This window comes from Heterodontus francisci, chromosome 11, assembly GCF_036365525.1.
Source record: "Heterodontus francisci isolate sHetFra1 chromosome 11, sHetFra1.hap1, whole genome shotgun sequence".
NCBI classification, from domain to species: Eukaryota; Metazoa; Chordata; class Chondrichthyes; order Heterodontiformes; family Heterodontidae; genus Heterodontus; species Heterodontus francisci.
Genome location: NC_090381.1, coordinates 105667834 through 105684593, shown reverse-complemented (window position 1 = coordinate 105684593; position 16760 = coordinate 105667834). Strand labels below are relative to the sequence as shown.

Sequence of the window (16760 nt, the reverse complement as noted above, 5' to 3'; positions counted from 1 at the left end):
AGAGGCACAGGAAAAGGTGCAAAAAAGATTTACAAGAATGATTACAGAAATAAGAGGTAATAACTATAAAGAGAGATTCAACAGGCTGGGGCTCTTTTCTCTAGAAAACAGAAGGCTGAGGGGTGGCTTGATAGTGGCCTTTAATGTTATGAACAGGTTTGATAGGGTCAACATAGAGAGGATGTTTCCACTTGTGGGGGACACAACACTTGGGGATATAAATATAAGTTAGTCACTAATAAATCCAATAAGGAATCCAAGAGAAAGTTCTTTATTCAGAGAGTGATCAGAATGTGGAACTCGCTACCACATGCAGTAGTTGAGGTGAGTCACATAGATGCCTTTAAGGGGAAGTTAGCTCAGTACATGAAGGCAAAAGGAATAGGATATCCTGATGAGGTTAGATGAAGAGGAGGGGAAAGAGGCTTGTGTGGAGCATAAACACCAGTGTAGACCAGTTGTGTTGAATGGGCTGCTTCTGTGCTATAAATTCTATTTATTTATTTAGAGATACAGCACTGAAACAGGCCCTTTGGCTCACTGAGTCTGTGCCAACCAACAACCACCCATTTATACTAATCCTACATTAACCCCATATTCTCTACCACATCCCCACCATTCTCTTACCACCTACCTACACCAGGGGCAATTTACAATGGCCAATTTGCCTATCAACCTGCAAGTCTTTGGCTGTGGGAGGAAACTGGAGCACCCAGCAGAAACCCACACAGACACAGGGAGAACTTGCAAACTCCACACAGGCAGTACCCAGAACTGGGCCTGGGTCACTGAAGCTGTGAGGCTGCAGTGCTAACCACTGCGCCACCCTTTTTTTTTATTGTCCTTCTTGGACAAGTCCCACCTGCCCCAGAACCAGTCCCAATGCCTCAGAAATCTGATGCCTTCCCTCCTACACCAGTTCTCTAGCCATGTGTTCAATTGCTCAATTCTTCTATTCCTCTGCTCACTTGCATGTGGGACTGGGAGATTACTGCTTTTGAGCTCCTGCTTTTTAATCTCATTCCTAGCTCCCTAAAATCTACTTTCAGGACCTCATCCCCTCATTCTATGCAATTCTGTGGAGTGGAGCAGTAACAGAGCAGAGTGTAATAACCAGCTGCAGACAGTTCTGTGTCGAGACTCAGCAAAGAGGAGACTTCCAGCTTAGGGAAATAGCAAAATAAAATTTAATCAATTATTCAAGTACATGAAGTTCTATTCTTTACTCTTTCATGAAGTTGTGAATTTTATGCAACAACGTAAACAGCGAGGAATCAGGCAAAATATTTCCTGTACAAACTAGATCATAGTCCTATTATCAAAGGGTTAGTATAATTGACAGCAGGTCTACACTTCCAAACTTCTTGTATAATAACATTCCCTTCCTAAAAAGGACAATTTAAAATCAGCAGCAAGGACAATTGTGATTGGGTTAGACGATAAATAGACACGTACAGGGTGCTTGAATGTTTAATTATGGGCTACTCCACTCATTGTGCTTTATTATAATGTGTAAAGCATTCAATTGCAGCTCTCAAACATAATCCTTACTGTACCTCTTAACCTAAAATTCGCCAAACCTACCAGTCTCTGAAAACTTGAGCTCATCCAAAAATCTGCTGCCCATATACTAACTCACACCAACTCCTGTTCAACGATCACCCATATTCTCGTTGATCCAAATTGGCTCTCAATCAGACAGTGTCTCAATTTTAAAATTTTCACCCTGGTGTTCAAATTTCTTCATGGCCTCTCCTCTCCCTAACTCGTTAACCTCCTCTAGTCTGACAGTCCTCCAAGATATCTGCTCTCCTCTTGCGCACACCTCAATGCCCTCAGCTCAACCATTGGCAGATATGCCTTCAGCTGGCCGGGCCTAAACTCTGGAATTCCCTCTCTAACCCTCTCTACCTCTCTAATTCTTCCCTCCTCCTTTAATACACTTCTAAAAATGTGTAACAAGTTTTTGGCTCATGTGGCTCAGTTTTATGATAATGCTTTTTATGATAATGCTCCTATGAAGTGCCTTGGGACATTTTTAGTACATTAAACATGTTATATAAATGTAAGTTGTAGGTTCAGGGGGAATTGTCAGCATTCTATGACTTGTCCAATGTGCCATGAAGTGAATTGTCTCCTTTCCTAGACCACAGACTCATTCCTATTGATGATTCTCGAGGCTGTAGAAGTAAATTTCCTCCTTAAAGTGTCTCCCGCCAGTAAATACAGGATAGGATCCATGCAACAATTGAGGCTGGCGAGACCTCTGGTCACTTGATAGATGGCGTAGACTCTCTTGTTCCACTCACACGTGTCTGGACCCTGGTAATAAAGTCTAGCCCGAAGATTTAGGTTCTTCATCACGTGGAAGGGGAGGTAGGAGACAGCAAAGAATGCCAGCACGATGATGACGAGACGCACGGATTTGTCCCGGAGAGGTGTCCTCATGTCACTGGATATTAATACCTTCACTATAAATCCGTAACAGACCAGGATGGTGGTGAAGGGGATACAGAAACCAAAGAATGTAGTGAGCATGCTGTAAATGAAGTAAGTGTTCAGGAGCTCTTGAGATGTCGTATCGTAACATGTGATTGTTTTATTTGTGTCTAGGTTAGGACGCGAGAAGTTTGCTTTATTGGTGTCCTGGCGTATTCGGGAGAAGTACAGTATTGGGGCAATGCCAACCATGACTATAACCCACATGCACACACACACGATGATGGCTGTTTTTTTCTTCAGCCTGCCCAGTGATTTCATTGGGTGGACTACCCCAGTGTACCTGTGGACACTGATGCAGGTCAGAAACAAGATGCTGCCGTATAGGTTAACATGGAAAATAAACCTTTGCAGTTTGCACAGGACCTCTCCGAAAATCCAGTCACTTTCCTTGAGGTAATAAAATATTAAAACTGGCAGTGAGAAGACATAGAAGAGGTCAGCCAGGGCAAGGTTAAACATGTATACGGTGATGCTACTCCAAGGCTTCATGTGGAAGATGAACATCCAGAGAGCAACACTGTTTCCGATGAATCCAGTGACAAACACAATAATGTACATGACGGGCAGATAGTAAAACTCAAAATCCTTGTTGACAGAGCAGTTATTAGATGGAGGCTCTGCCATTGTATCCAATTCAAAGCCTTTCATTCACAGTCAACAGGATGGCACATGTTCCTCCAAAAATGAGACCATCTGAAAGAGTAAACAAGTAACGTTTAGATTTAGAACCATAGAAAGATTATGGCACAGAAGGAGGCCATTCAGCCCATCGTGTCTGTGCTGGCCAAAAAAAATTCTAGCTGCCCAATCTAATCCCACCTTCCAGCACCTGGTCCATAGCCTTGCCGGTTACATTTGCCACATGTTCAGAGTTTCTTCTGTTACAATGGCTCCCAGTCTAGCATTTACTTGAATTTAAATTCCCATCCTGATGTTCAAATCCTTCTCCGGCCTTGCCCCACCTTATCTCTGTTACCATGTCCACCCTTTTCAACCCTGCTAGGTCTTGGCACTCCTTAAATTGCACCTCTTGTGCATCACCAATTTAATCACTTCTCCATTGGTGGCCACGGCTTCATCTGCCTTAAGTTCTGGAATTCCATCCCTAAACCTCTTCTCTTCTCTCTCTCTCCTCCTTTAAGACACTCCTTAAAACCTAACTCTTTGACCAAGCTTTTTGTCACCTGCTCTGACATCACCTTATGTGACTCAATGTCAAATTCTGTTTGATATCACTCCAGCAAAGCATCTACTTTAAAGGTGCAACATAAATGCAAGTTGTTGTTGAAAAAACCATGTTTGTCGTATTGAAGCTCCTCTTAAAGCAGCAAGATGGATTTATACTGATACTTGCCCCAAGGGGTTTTGAATTGCAATTACTATTCCTCTGTATCTCCCTCCTGCTCACCTCTCCACGACTTTCCCTCTGCAGATGCTTATTTGGGCTGTTGGAGGATTTCACAGATGGACTTCAGCCCAGAGCTCATGTAAATATCAGCTGTGGCTCAGTGGGTAGCCCTCTTACCTCTACATCTGAAGGCTGTGTGTTCAAGTCCCATTCCGTTGGCTTAAATACTTCATATGACCTGATCCTATAATGCAGTACTGAAGCCATGCTGCACTGTTGAAGGTGTTATCTTTCAGAGGATATATCAAGCTGAGGCCTCATCTGCCTTTTCAGGTGAAGGTATAGACTGATTGTCACCTTTTGACAAAGATCTGGTTGTTATCACATTGCTGTTTGTGGGATCTTGCTGTGTACAAATTGGCTGCTGCATTTCCTAGATGATAACAGTGACTATACTAGAAAAGTATTGCCTTCGCTCTAAAGTGCTTTGGGCTGTCCTGAGGATGTGAAAAGTGCTACAGAAATGCAAGTATTTCTTTCTCCTCATAAATCTCAAGGTGACTTCCAACTCAAATTGTAACCACGAGCATTCAGAAACCAGCTGGAGTAATGAAAACAAATGTGATTTTAGTGAGAATTGCTCTGTCTTAGATAGAGTGTGAATACCACAGACAGAAAGCCTTCCTCTGCAGTTTCTAATGAAGCTGGACCTTCTCAGGAAGATTATTTCCGCATCATTTACTCAGAGCTATCCATAATCCTCCATGCGTGTGATTAGTAATCCAACAAAATAAAATAAACAAGAAATGCTGGAAATACTCAGCGGGTCTGGCAGCACCTGTGGAGAGAGAGACAGAGTTAACGGGCTGCCTTCGAGCGGTTGGGGGGGTGGGGGGGGGCGTGTGGGTGGGGGCAGCCAGGAAAATAGGAGGGGAGCCATGTCGGGAAGCATCCTCGATGTTTTCCAGTCGCTGGGGATCTTTCCAAGAGGTGGACTGGGAGTAAGATTGGGTTTAAGGCTCCAATTAGGGTCAATTTTGTGCGCTCCCCCTCCACTGTGTGTGCAGACCGCCAGCTCAGTGGAGGCAGTCTCCCTTGGCAGGGTGGGGGGTGGGGGGGGTGTTATCGGAGCTGGAGGCTCCATGCCCCAATAATGGGGCCACAGCCAGAAAAGGCTGCACCCTCAGCCTAAACGATCGAAGTCCGAGGGGTCTAATGAATGTACCCCTCAGAATTTTAATTTTAGATCCATGTTGATGCACGTTCGCTGTCCCTGACCTGCCTCAGCAGCATCCACCTCTACCAGTGGGGCTGCTAAGGCTTCAGAGCTGATCAAGCCAGTACCAGGAGCCCACCCACTGTCCTTAATAGGATGGCAAGTGTGAAAGTGAACAATTAAAAGGCTGGCACCAGGAACATTGCTGAGCTGATCTTGCTGACAGCAAGTACGGGCTCGGGACCGCCAGTTGGTCCCAACATTGAGGCCGTGAAGCCCACACTAAAATCCGGCCCAACGTTTCAGGTAGACGACCTTCCATCAGAAATGGAAGAAGTGAGAGATTTAACAGTTTTTAAGCAAAGGGAAGGGAAGAGGAAAGAAGCAAAGGGAAGGTCTGTGATAGGCGGAAGGCAGGAGAAATTAAATAAAGAGATATAAAGAGATGGTGGTGGGAGACAAGTAAAGAAAGAAAAGATGGGTCTAGAGGAGGTGTAAATGGCAACAGCAGAACCATTAGCAGAACCTGCTATCTGAAAGCAGTGGTTATGATCTAAAGTTGTTGCTCTCAGTGTTTGAACGTAAGACCTTATGTTTTAGAACTGTGTCTGGAGAATCCATTGGTCATTAAAATTCTTTTTTGCTGGTCAAGAGCTTGTGATAACAGTCTATTGGTCTACTGGAATATAATTTATATTGCTGTATACTGATTAACAATGTTTTCTGCAAGGGAATCTACCTGAATGAAAACATTTGAGTGTCCCCAGGAGTGTAACAGTATTTGCAGGCAAGTCTCCAAGACTGTGACAGTATTTACAGGGGGTTCCCGAGACTGTGTCAGTGTTTGTAGGGGGTCCCCAGGATTGTGGCAGTATTTGCAGGGGGTCCCCTAGACTGTGCCAGTATTTGCAGAGGGTCCCCAGGATTGTGCCAGTATTTGCAAGGGGTCCCCAAGACTGCGCCAGTATTTCCAGCCAGTATCCAGAATTTGTATATATTTATAGAGACTCCTTCACTGTGAACATCTTCAATCCGAATGCTCTAGGAATAGGTTGCAACCCCTATCAAAGCCATTAATAACACAGGATGCTGGGAGCAGCACAAGTTCTTTTTTATTATTTCTGTATTTTATTATGGTCTGTTTGCAGGTGCAGAAACAAAGTATGCAATTTGGAAAAAACACAAGGACAAAAGATGCCATTGATAAGGACAAATGCTGGGTCATTCAGCTAGACATCCTGTGAGAGAGGTGATCACACAGTTCAAAGATCACAATGGGAAATGGGAGTAATGGTCTGAGGAAATAGGAGGTGCTGATTTCTTGAAATAAACTCCCGAAGGGAACTGCTCCCTACCGAGAATTCCAGCTTTTGGAATCACCTCTTATTGTCACATGGAGCAGTGACGTTTGCATGTTAATTATCATAGAATCATAGAAATTTCTGACACAGAAGAAGCCATTCGGCCCATTGTGTCTGTGGTAGCCAAAAGAAAGGGTTTTTTAAAGTCACAACAACTTCTTTTTCTTGGGATGTGGGCATCGCTCACTAGGCCAGCATTTATTGCCCATTCCTAATTGCCCTTGAACTGAATGGCTTCCTGGGCCATTTCAGAATCAGCCTCCCTGGTGGTCTAGTGGTTAGGATTCGGCGCTTTCACTGCTGCGGCCCGGGTTTGACTCCTGGCCGGGGAATGAAGCTTCTTGGGCGGCACAGTGGTGCAGTGGTTAGCACCACAGCCTCACAGCTCCAGTGCCCCAGGTTCAATTCTGGGTACTGCCTGTGCGGAGTTTGCAAGTTCTCCCTGTGACTGCCTGGATTTTTGCCGGGTGCTCCGGTTTCCTCCCACAGCTAAAGACTTGCAGGTTGATAGGTACATTGGCCATTACAAATTGCCCCTAGTATAGGTAGGTGGTAGGAATATGGGAGTAATGTAGGATTAGTATAAATGGATGGTTGATGGTCGGCACAGACTCGGTGGGCTGAAGGGCCTGTTTCAGTGCTGTGTCTCTAGAAAAAAAAAATCACAGCTAGATTAGCTTTTTTATAAATTCCAGATTTGTTATTTGAATTCAAATTTCACCATCTGCCATGGTGAGATATAAGCCCATGTCCCCAAAGCATTAGCCTAGGCCTCTGGATTAGTTGTCCAGTAACATTACCACTATGCCACCACCTGCTCTCTTCCACAATAGGACATATCATTATCAACACCACCACCCCCACCTCACCGTATGTCTTTTTGACGGCTGAATTGTTTTGCATAGTGAAGCATCTTATAAAAGAAAAACGTCGCATACAGCACCTCTTATGACCTCAGGATGTCCCAAAGTGCTTTACAACCAATGACGTACTTCTGAGTTGTGATCACTGCTGTGGTGTGGCAGCCAAAACCGCACACAGCAAGGTCTCACAAACAGCAATGTGATAACAAGCATCTGTTTTAGTGAGGTTGGTCAAGGGATAAATATTGGCCAGGACACTGGGGAGAACTCTCCTGCTGTTCTTCTGATAGTGCCATGGGATCTTCAACGTCCACCTGAGAAGACAAATGTTGCTCATGTGTACTCCATATACACCACACTCCCTTCCATTAACCAGAACTTGCTGAGGCTGCCATTATACAATCATGGAATCATTGTGAGGGAAATTTTAATGTAACCCTCTTGCCAGGAAGTCAACCGGATGGGATGGAACATTGGATTTGCACATCGCACAATATTACTCTCCACTGATAATCAGACAGGGTTAAAATAAAGGACATTGTACACAATCCCATCAGTTTCATGATGGGCCGGTTTGGTTAAAATAGCTCCCCTCATAGAATGATATCACACAAAAGGAGGCCATTTAGCCCATTTTGCCTGTGCCAGCTCCTTGAAAAAGGTAACAATTAGTTCCACTTCCTCAAATCCCTCACCCAAACCACACTCTTTCCTCATAGACAAGAACACAAGAAATGGGAGCAGAAGTAGACCATATAGTCCATCGAGCCTGTTCCGCCATTCAATACCATCATGGCTGACCTTGGGCTTCAATGCCACTTTTCTGCCTGCTCGCCATATCCTTTGATTCCCTGCAAGACCAAAAATCTATCTATCTCAGCCTTAAATGTATTTAATGATGGAACATCCACAACCCTCTAGGGTAGAGAATTCCAAAGATTCACAACCCTTTGAGTGAAGTAATTTCTCCTCATCTCAGTCCTGAATGATTGGCCCCTTATCCTGAGACTGTGTCCCGTGTTCTACATCCCCTGACCAGTGGGAACAATCTCTCAGCTTCTACCCTATCAAGCCCTTTATGTCTCAATTAGATCACCTCTCATTCTTTTAAACTCTGAGAATATAGGCCCAATTTACTCAGCCTCTCATCATAGGACAACTCCCTCATCCCAGGGACCAATTTAGTAAATCTTCACTGCACCGCCTCCAGTGCAAGTGTGTCCTTTCTTAAATGTGGAAATCAAAACTGCACACAGTATTCCAGGTGGGGTCTCACCAAAGCCCTGTACAATTTTAGTAAGATTTCTTTATTCCTGTACTCCCATCCCCTTGCAATAAAGGCCAACATGCCATTTGCCTTCCTAATAGCCTGCTACACCTGCATGATAACTTTGTGCGTTCCTTGTTCGAGTACCCCCAAGTCTCTCTGAACATCAACACTTACCAGTTTCACACCATTTAAAAAATATTCTGCTTTTCAATTTTTACGACCAAAGTGAACAACTTCACACTTCCCTACATTATACTCCATTTGTCATCTTCTTGCCCACTCACTTAATCTGTCAATATCTCTTTGCAGCCTCTCTACATCCTCCCCGCAGCTTACCTTTCCACCGAGCTTTGTATCATCAGCAAACTTAGACACATTACTCTCTATCTCCTCATCCAAGTCATTAATATAGAATGTAAATAGCTGAGACCCCACTATTCACTGCCTGCCAACTTGCAAATGCCCCTTTTATGCTCACTCTCCGCTTCCTGTCTATTAACCAATCCTCTATCCACGCTAATGAGGCCTTATCTTGCCTATTAATCTTTTATGTGGCACCTTATCGAATGCCTTTTGAAAATCCAGATATACTACATCTACTGGTTCCCCTTTTACTACCATACTAGTTACAAAAAACTCTAATAAATTTGTCAAACGGAATCTCCCTTTAGTAAAGCCATGCTAACGTGTTCTAATCATACTATGATTTTCCAAGTGCAATGTTAAGACTTCCTTAATAATAGTTTCCAGCATTTTCCCAACAACTGATGTTAGACTAAGTGGCCTGAAGTCTCCCGTTTTCTCTCTACCTCCTTTCTTGAAAAGCAGCGTAACATTTGCCTGCTTCCAATCTGATGGGACCATTCCTGAATCTACGGAATTCTGGAAAATCATAGCCAGTGCATCCACTATCTCTGCAGCTGTCTCTTTCAGAACCCTAGGATATAGGCCATCTGGTCCAGGGGACATGTCAGAGTTTAGTCCCTCAAATTTCTCCAATACATTTTCTTGACTGATATCAATATCCTTAATTTCCTCCCTCTTTTTAGCCCCTACGTTACTGCCTAGTTCTGGTATGGAACTGTGTGTCTTCTACTGTGAAGACAGACACAAAATATTTCTTCAATGCCTCTGCCATTTCCTCATTCCCCATGATGATTTCTCATGTCTCTGCCTCTAAGAGACCAACGTCTACTTTAGCTACTCTCTTCATTTTGATGTACTTATAAAAGCTCTTACAATCTGTTTTTATGTTACTGGCTAGTTTATTCTTATTTTCTATTTTGTTCCCTTTTTATCAAATTTTTGGTGGCCCTTTGCTGGTTTCTAAAACATTCCCAATCCTCAGACTTGCTACTATTTTTTGCAATATTGTAAGCTGCTATTTTTAGTCCAATACTCTCTTTAACTTCCTGAGTGAGCCACGGATTGGTCTTTCTGGGTGTGTTTTTCTTTTTGAATGAAATGTACTTTTGTTGAACCCTTTGAATTGTTTCTTTAAATATTTCCCACTGTTCATTTACTGCCATACCTTCCAGTCTATTTACCCAGTTAACCCTAACCAGTTCTCCCCTCATACCTTCATAATTGGCTTTGTTTAAGTTTAAGATTCTTGTTTGTGATTGAAATATGTCACTTTCAAACTTAACATGAAATTCAATTTGATTGTGGTTGTGATCTCATACATATGCTCACATGCATTTCATTACCATAGTTGGACTGGTACAGAGATGCAGTAGCACAAACATCAGCAACCAGTTTGTCTGTAACATTAACAAGATTCCATAAGGTGGGGAAGAATGATTTTGCCCTGGTCTGAAGTTATAATGCGATGTGTCAACTCGAAGATCAGGAAGGCAGCTTCTTGGGAAGGAAGGGTCTCAAACCTCTTGATTTAAATGTTTTTTTTCATTCAAGAGATGTGGGTGTTCTGGCAAGGCCAGCATTTATTGCCCAACCCTAATTGCTCTTGAGAAAGTTGTGGTGAGCTGCCTTCTTGAAGCGCTGCAGTCTATGTGGTGTAAGTACACACACAGTGCTGTTTGGAGAGAGTTCCAGGATTCTGAGCCAGTGAAAGATCTAGATCTGAAACCCACTTGACATTGGTACAGAAAGTGACAGTATAACATGGGAATTAACAGTAAAATGTACAGAGTGGCAGTAAAGCACAAAGAGTGGCAGTATAACTCGGGAATGGCAGTATCACTCGGGAATGGCAGTTAAACTCGGGAAATGGCAGTATCAATCAGGATATGGCAGTATAACTCGGGAATGGCAGTATAACTCTGGAATGGCAGTATAACTCGGGAAATGGCAGTATCAATCAGGATATGGCAGTATAACTCGGGAATGGCAGTTAAACTCGGGAAATGGCAGTATCAATCAGGATATGGCAGTATCACTCGGGAATGGCAGTATCACTCGGGAATGGCAGTATAAATCAGGATATGGCAGTATCACTCGGGAATGGCAGTATCACTCGGGAATGGCAGTTAAACTCGGGAAATGGCAGTATCAATCAGGATATGGCAGTATAACTCGGGAATGACAGTATAACTCGGGAAATGGCAGTATCAATCAGGATATGGCAGTATAACTCGGGAATGGCAGTTAAACTCGGGAAATGGCAGTATCAATCAGGATATGGCAGTATCACTCGGGAATGGCAGTATAACTCGGGAAATGGCAGTATAACTCGGGAAATGGCAGTATCAATCAGGATATGGCAGTATAACTCGGGAATGGCAGTATAACTCGGGAATGGCAGTATCAATCAGGATATGGCAGTATCACTCGGGAATGGCAGTATAACTCGGGAAATGGCAGTATCAATCAGGATATAGCAGTATCACTCGGGAAATGGCAGTATCAATCAGGATATGGCACTATCACTCGGGAATGGCAGGATCAATCAGGATATGGCAGTATAAATCAGGATATGGCAGTATCACTCGGGAATGGCAGTATAAATCAGGATATGGCAGTATCACTCGGGAATGGCAGTATCACTCGGGAATGGCAGTATAACTCGGGAAATGGCAATATCAATCAGGATATGGCACTATCACCCGGGAATGGCAGTATCACTCGGGAATGGCAGTATAAATCAGGATATGGCAGTATCACTCGGGAATGGAAGTATCACTTGGGAATGGCAGTATAAATCAGGATATGGCAGTATAACACGGGAATGGCAGTATCACTCGGGAATGGCAGTATAAATCAGGATATGGCAGTATAAATCAGGATATGGCAGTATCACTCGGGAATGGCAGTATAAATCAGGATATGGCAGTATCACTCGGGAATGGCAGTATCACTCGGGAATGGCAGTATAAATCAGGATATGGCACTATCACTCGGGAATGGCAGTATAAATCAGGATATGGCAGTATAACTCGGGAATGGCAGTATCAATCAGGATATGGCAGTATCACTCGGGAATGGCAGTATAAATCAGGATATGGCAGTATAACTCGGGAATGGCAGTATCAATCAGGATATGGCAGTATCACTCGGGAATGGCAGTATAAATCAGGATATGGCACTATCACTCGGGAATGGCAGTATAAATCAGGATATGGCAGTATAACTCGGGAATGGCAGTATCAATCAGGATATGGCAGTATCACTCGGGAATGGCAGTATAAATCAGGATATGGCAGTATAACTCGGGAATGGCAGTATCAATCAGGATATGGCAGTATCACTCGGGAATGGCAGTATAAATCAGGATATGGCACTATCACTCGGGAATGGCAGTATAAATCAGGATATGGCAGTATAACTCGGGAATGGCAGTATCAATCAGGATATGGCAGTATCACTCGGGAATGGCAGTATAAATCAGGATATGGCAGTATAAATCAGGATATGGCAGTATCACTCGGGAATGGCAGTATCAATCAGGATATGGCACTATCACTCGGGAATGGCAGTATAAATCAGGATATGGCAGTATAACTCGGGAATGGCAGTGTCAATCAGGATATGGCAGTATCACTCGGGAATGGCAGTATAACTCGGGAAATGGCAGTATCAATCAGGATATGGCAGTATCACTCGGGAAAGGCAGTATCACTCGGGAATGGCAGTATCACTCGGGATATGGCACTATCACTCGGGAATGGCAGTATAAATCAGGATATGGCAGTATCACTCGGGAATGGCAGTATAAATCAGGATATGGCAGTATAACTCGGGAATGGCAGTGTCAATCAGGATATGGCAGTATCACTCGGGAATGGCAGTATAACTCGGGAAATGGCAGTATCAATCAGGATATGGCAGTATCACTCGGGAAAGGCAGTATCACTCGGGAATGGCAGTATCACTCGGGATATGGCACTATCACTCGGGAATGGCAGTATAAATCAGGATATGGCAGTATAACTCGGGAATGGCAGTATCAATCAGGATATGGCAGTATAACTCGGGAATGGCAGTATCAATCAGCATATGGCAGTATCACTCGGGAATGGCAGTATAAATCAGGATATGGCAGTATAACTCGGGAATGGCAGTGTCAATCAGGATATGGCAGTATCACTCGGGAATGGCAGTATAACTCGGGAAATGGCAGTATCAATCAGGATATGGCAGTATCACTCGGGAATGGCAGTATCACTCGGGAATGGCAGTATCACTCGGGATATGGCACTATCACTCGGGAATGGCAGTATAAATCAGGATATGGCAGTATAACTCGGGAATGGCAGTATCAATCAGGATATGGCAGTATAACTCGGGAATGGCAGTATCAATCAGGATATGGCAGTATCACTCGGGAATGGCAGTATAAATCAGGATATGGCAGTATAACTCGGGAATGGCAGTGTCAATCAGGATATGGCAGTATCACTCGGGAATGGCAGTATAACTCGGGAAATGGCAGTATCAATCAGGATATGGCAGTATCACTCGGGAATGGCAGTATCACTCGGGAATGGCAGTATAAATCAGGATATGGCAGTATCACTCGGAAATGGTAGTATCACTCGGGAATGGCAGTATCAATCAGGATATGGCAGTATCACTCGGAAATGGTAGTATAAATCAGGATATGGCAGTATAATTCGGGAATGGCAGTATCAATCAGGATATGGCAGTATCACTCGGGAATGGCAGTATCAATCAGGAAATGGCAGTATAACTCGGGAATGGCAGTATCAATCAGGATATGTCAGTATCACTCGGGAATGGCAGTATCAATCAGGATATGGCAGTATAACTCGGGAATGGCAGTATCACTCGGGAATGGCAGTATAAATCAGGATATGGCAGTATCACTCGGGAATGGCAGTATCAATCAGGATATGGCAGTATCACTCGGGAATGGCAGTATAACTCGGGAAATGGCAGTATCAATCAGGATATGGCAGTATCACTCGGGAATGGCAGTATCACTCGGGAATGGCAGTATAAATCAGGATATGGCAGTATCACTCGGGAATGGCAGTATAAATCAGGATATGGCAGTATCACTCGGAAATGGTAGTATCACTCGGGAATGGCAGTATAAATCAGGATATGGCAGTATCACTCGGGAATGGCAGTATCACTCGGGAATGGCAGTGTAAATCAGGATATGGCAGGATAACTGCACCAAGTGTCGCAGCACCAGTTTACATCTGTGACGTTTGCCTTGAAATCTATTTATTGATGATTTCCTATGGAGAATCCAAGAATCATCCTCGGAACAGACTCCTATTTATCTTGACCACCATTCAAAATGTCGTAGATTTCTCAACATTCACTCCCTCCACCACCGATACACGGTGGCAGCAGTGTGAAGATGCACTGCAGCAACTCACCAAGGCTCCTTTAACAGCACCTTCCAAACCCATGACCTCTACCACCTAGAAGGACGAGGGCAGTATAAATCAGGATATGGCAGTATCACTCGGAAATGGTAGTATCACTCGGGAATGGTAGTATCACTCGGGAATGGCAGTATAAATCAGGATATGGCAGTATCACTCGGGAATGGCAGTATCACTCGGGAATGGCAGTTTAAATCAGGATATGGCAGTATCACTCGGGAATGGCAGTATAAATCAGGATATGGCAGTATCACTCGGGAATGGCAGTGTAAATCAGGATATGGCAGTATAAATCAGGATATGGCAGTATCACTCGGGAGTGGCAGTATCACTCGGGAATGGCAGTATAAATCAGGATATGGCAGTATCACTCGGGAATGGCAGTGTAAATCAGGATATGGCAGTATAAATCAGGATATGGCAGTATCACTCGGGAGTGGCAGTATCACTCGGGAATGGCAGTGTAAATCAGGATATGGCAGTATCACTCGGGAATGGTAGTATCACTCGGGAATGGCAGTATAAATCAGGATATGGCAGTATCACTCGGGAATGGTAGTATCACTCGGGAATGGCAGTGTAAATCAGGATATGGCAGTATCACTCGGGAATGGCAGTATCACTCGGGAATGGCAGTGTAAATCAGGATATGGCAGGATAACTGCACCAAGTGTCGCAGCACCAGTTTACATCTGTGACGTTTGCCTTGAAATCTATTTATTGATGATTTCCTATGGAGAATCCAAGAATCATCCTCGGAACAGACTCCTATTTATCTTGACCACCATTCAAAATGTCGTAGATTTCTCAAACTGCATAAACATTTTTGCTGGGACAGGAAAAATGCAACTATGAGGAAAGAAAGATAGGCTGGGGTTGTTCTCCTTGGAACAGAGAAGGCTGAGGGGAGATCTGATTGAAATGTATTAAATTTTGAGGGACCTGGATAGAGCAGAGGTGAAGCGTCTATTCACCTTAGCAGAGAGATCAGTGATGAGGGAACATAGATTTAAATTGATTGAAAGAAAGAGTAGAGAGGAGATGAGGAAAAACTTTTTCACCCAGAGGGTGGTGGGTGTCTGGAACTCACTGCCTGAAAGGGTAGTTGAGGCAGAAACCCTCAACTCGATCTAAAGGAGTCTGGATATGCATCTCAAGTGCCGTAATCTACAGACCAAATGCTGGAAGGTGGGATTAGACTGGGTGGATCGTTTTTCAGCTGGCACAGACACGAAGGGCCAAATGGCCTCTTTCTGTGCTTTAAACTTTCTACGATTCTATGAAAGCCCAGTGAATCAAACAGAATCACAGCTGTGCTCACGGTGCTACTCGAACACTTTTTAACCTGCATGTTAAGAGAGGAAGCTTTCCTACCACTTATTGCAGAATTGAAAACATTCAACAGGACATCTGAGCCGATGGCTGCGCACAGCAAGATCCAAAAGCACCTGGGGAATGCGAATCCCAGCTGAATTACCTCTGATTTCTGATCTCATCCATTGCAAGTGCTGCTTCTCCGCAGTACACACCCTGGCGCTCCTTGTAAGTTCCAATCCACTTTCTTTTCTAAAGTGCCATCAAACTCTGCCTGTTAAAAGCCACACACACAGCTCTTTTCGCAAAGCTCATTTTTCACAACTCCACTCACTCGCCACGCCGACCTCCCGATCTTATACATTTTTGGCCCGGAGACTTTTAAAACTGTTCAGCAGAAACGAAACCAACAAAAGAGACAGAAGAGAACTGGCAGTTTCATCCCGCTCCTCTTCAAACCCGAAATGGGATTTCAACCAATGCTGAAGTTGCATATCAGGACAGTGTCCTTTCACCCCATTTATTACGTTGTTCTTCTCTTTACAACTGACTTTGCCCTTCAAGAGAAGGGCTAACGACACTTGCCTTTGGAAACATACCGTTGCGGAAGTGAGTGAATCATTTCAAACGCTCCGATTAAACTAGTTGGGTCCCGCTCTAAACAGTCGTCCTCAAAATGCAACAATACAAGTTGTACATTCTCGTATGTGAAGCAGGTTGAAGACGGCTGCAGCCAGGCATGGACATACAAGTGCTTAAGGGTGTGTTCAAAAGAAGTTCTTTTATGGTTGCTGATACAGCACTATTGATTGTAAAACAACGTCTATTATTCCTCCAAGTGTAGGTACGAACTCTGTAAATATTGGCACACTTTCAGGGACACCCTTGCTCTAACTCCCCCGGCCCCCGCCCTTACTTAACGTCCGCTTGCTTTAACTTGTCTCCCTTTCCCTAAATTTCCATCGCGTGCCCTAACTTTTTTCCCTAACAATTGTCAACTATTGCCAAGGAAGTTGATGCAAATTGTATTTGTTAATTGGACATTCGGGCTCCCTCTGATGGAA

The 16760-nt window shown here is 43.9% G+C and overlaps 1 protein-coding gene across 4 annotated transcripts; it reads right to left on the bottom strand.

Moving 5' to 3' along the window:
* Positions 1-262: 262 nt before the first annotated feature.
* LOC137375449 (P2Y purinoceptor 1-like) lies at positions 263-16405 on the bottom strand. 4 transcript variants are annotated; one of them, XM_068042716.1, is made up of 2 exons: positions 15860-16405; positions 263-3195 (listed from the first exon to the last, which is right to left on the bottom strand). In XM_068042716.1, the coding sequence occupies exon 2, from the start codon at positions 3148-3150 to the stop codon at positions 2143-2145; it is 1008 nt and encodes a 335-aa protein (XP_067898817.1). In that variant the 5' UTR covers positions 3151-3195; positions 15860-16405; the 3' UTR covers positions 263-2142. The 4 variants fall into 4 exon arrangements, with proteins under 4 accessions (XP_067898817.1, XP_067898820.1, XP_067898819.1 ...); XM_068042719.1 differs by having other exon boundaries at positions 16031-16405; XM_068042718.1 differs by lacking the exon at positions 15860-16405 and adding an exon at positions 15757-15852.
* Between the last annotated feature and the right edge of the window lie 355 nt (positions 16406-16760).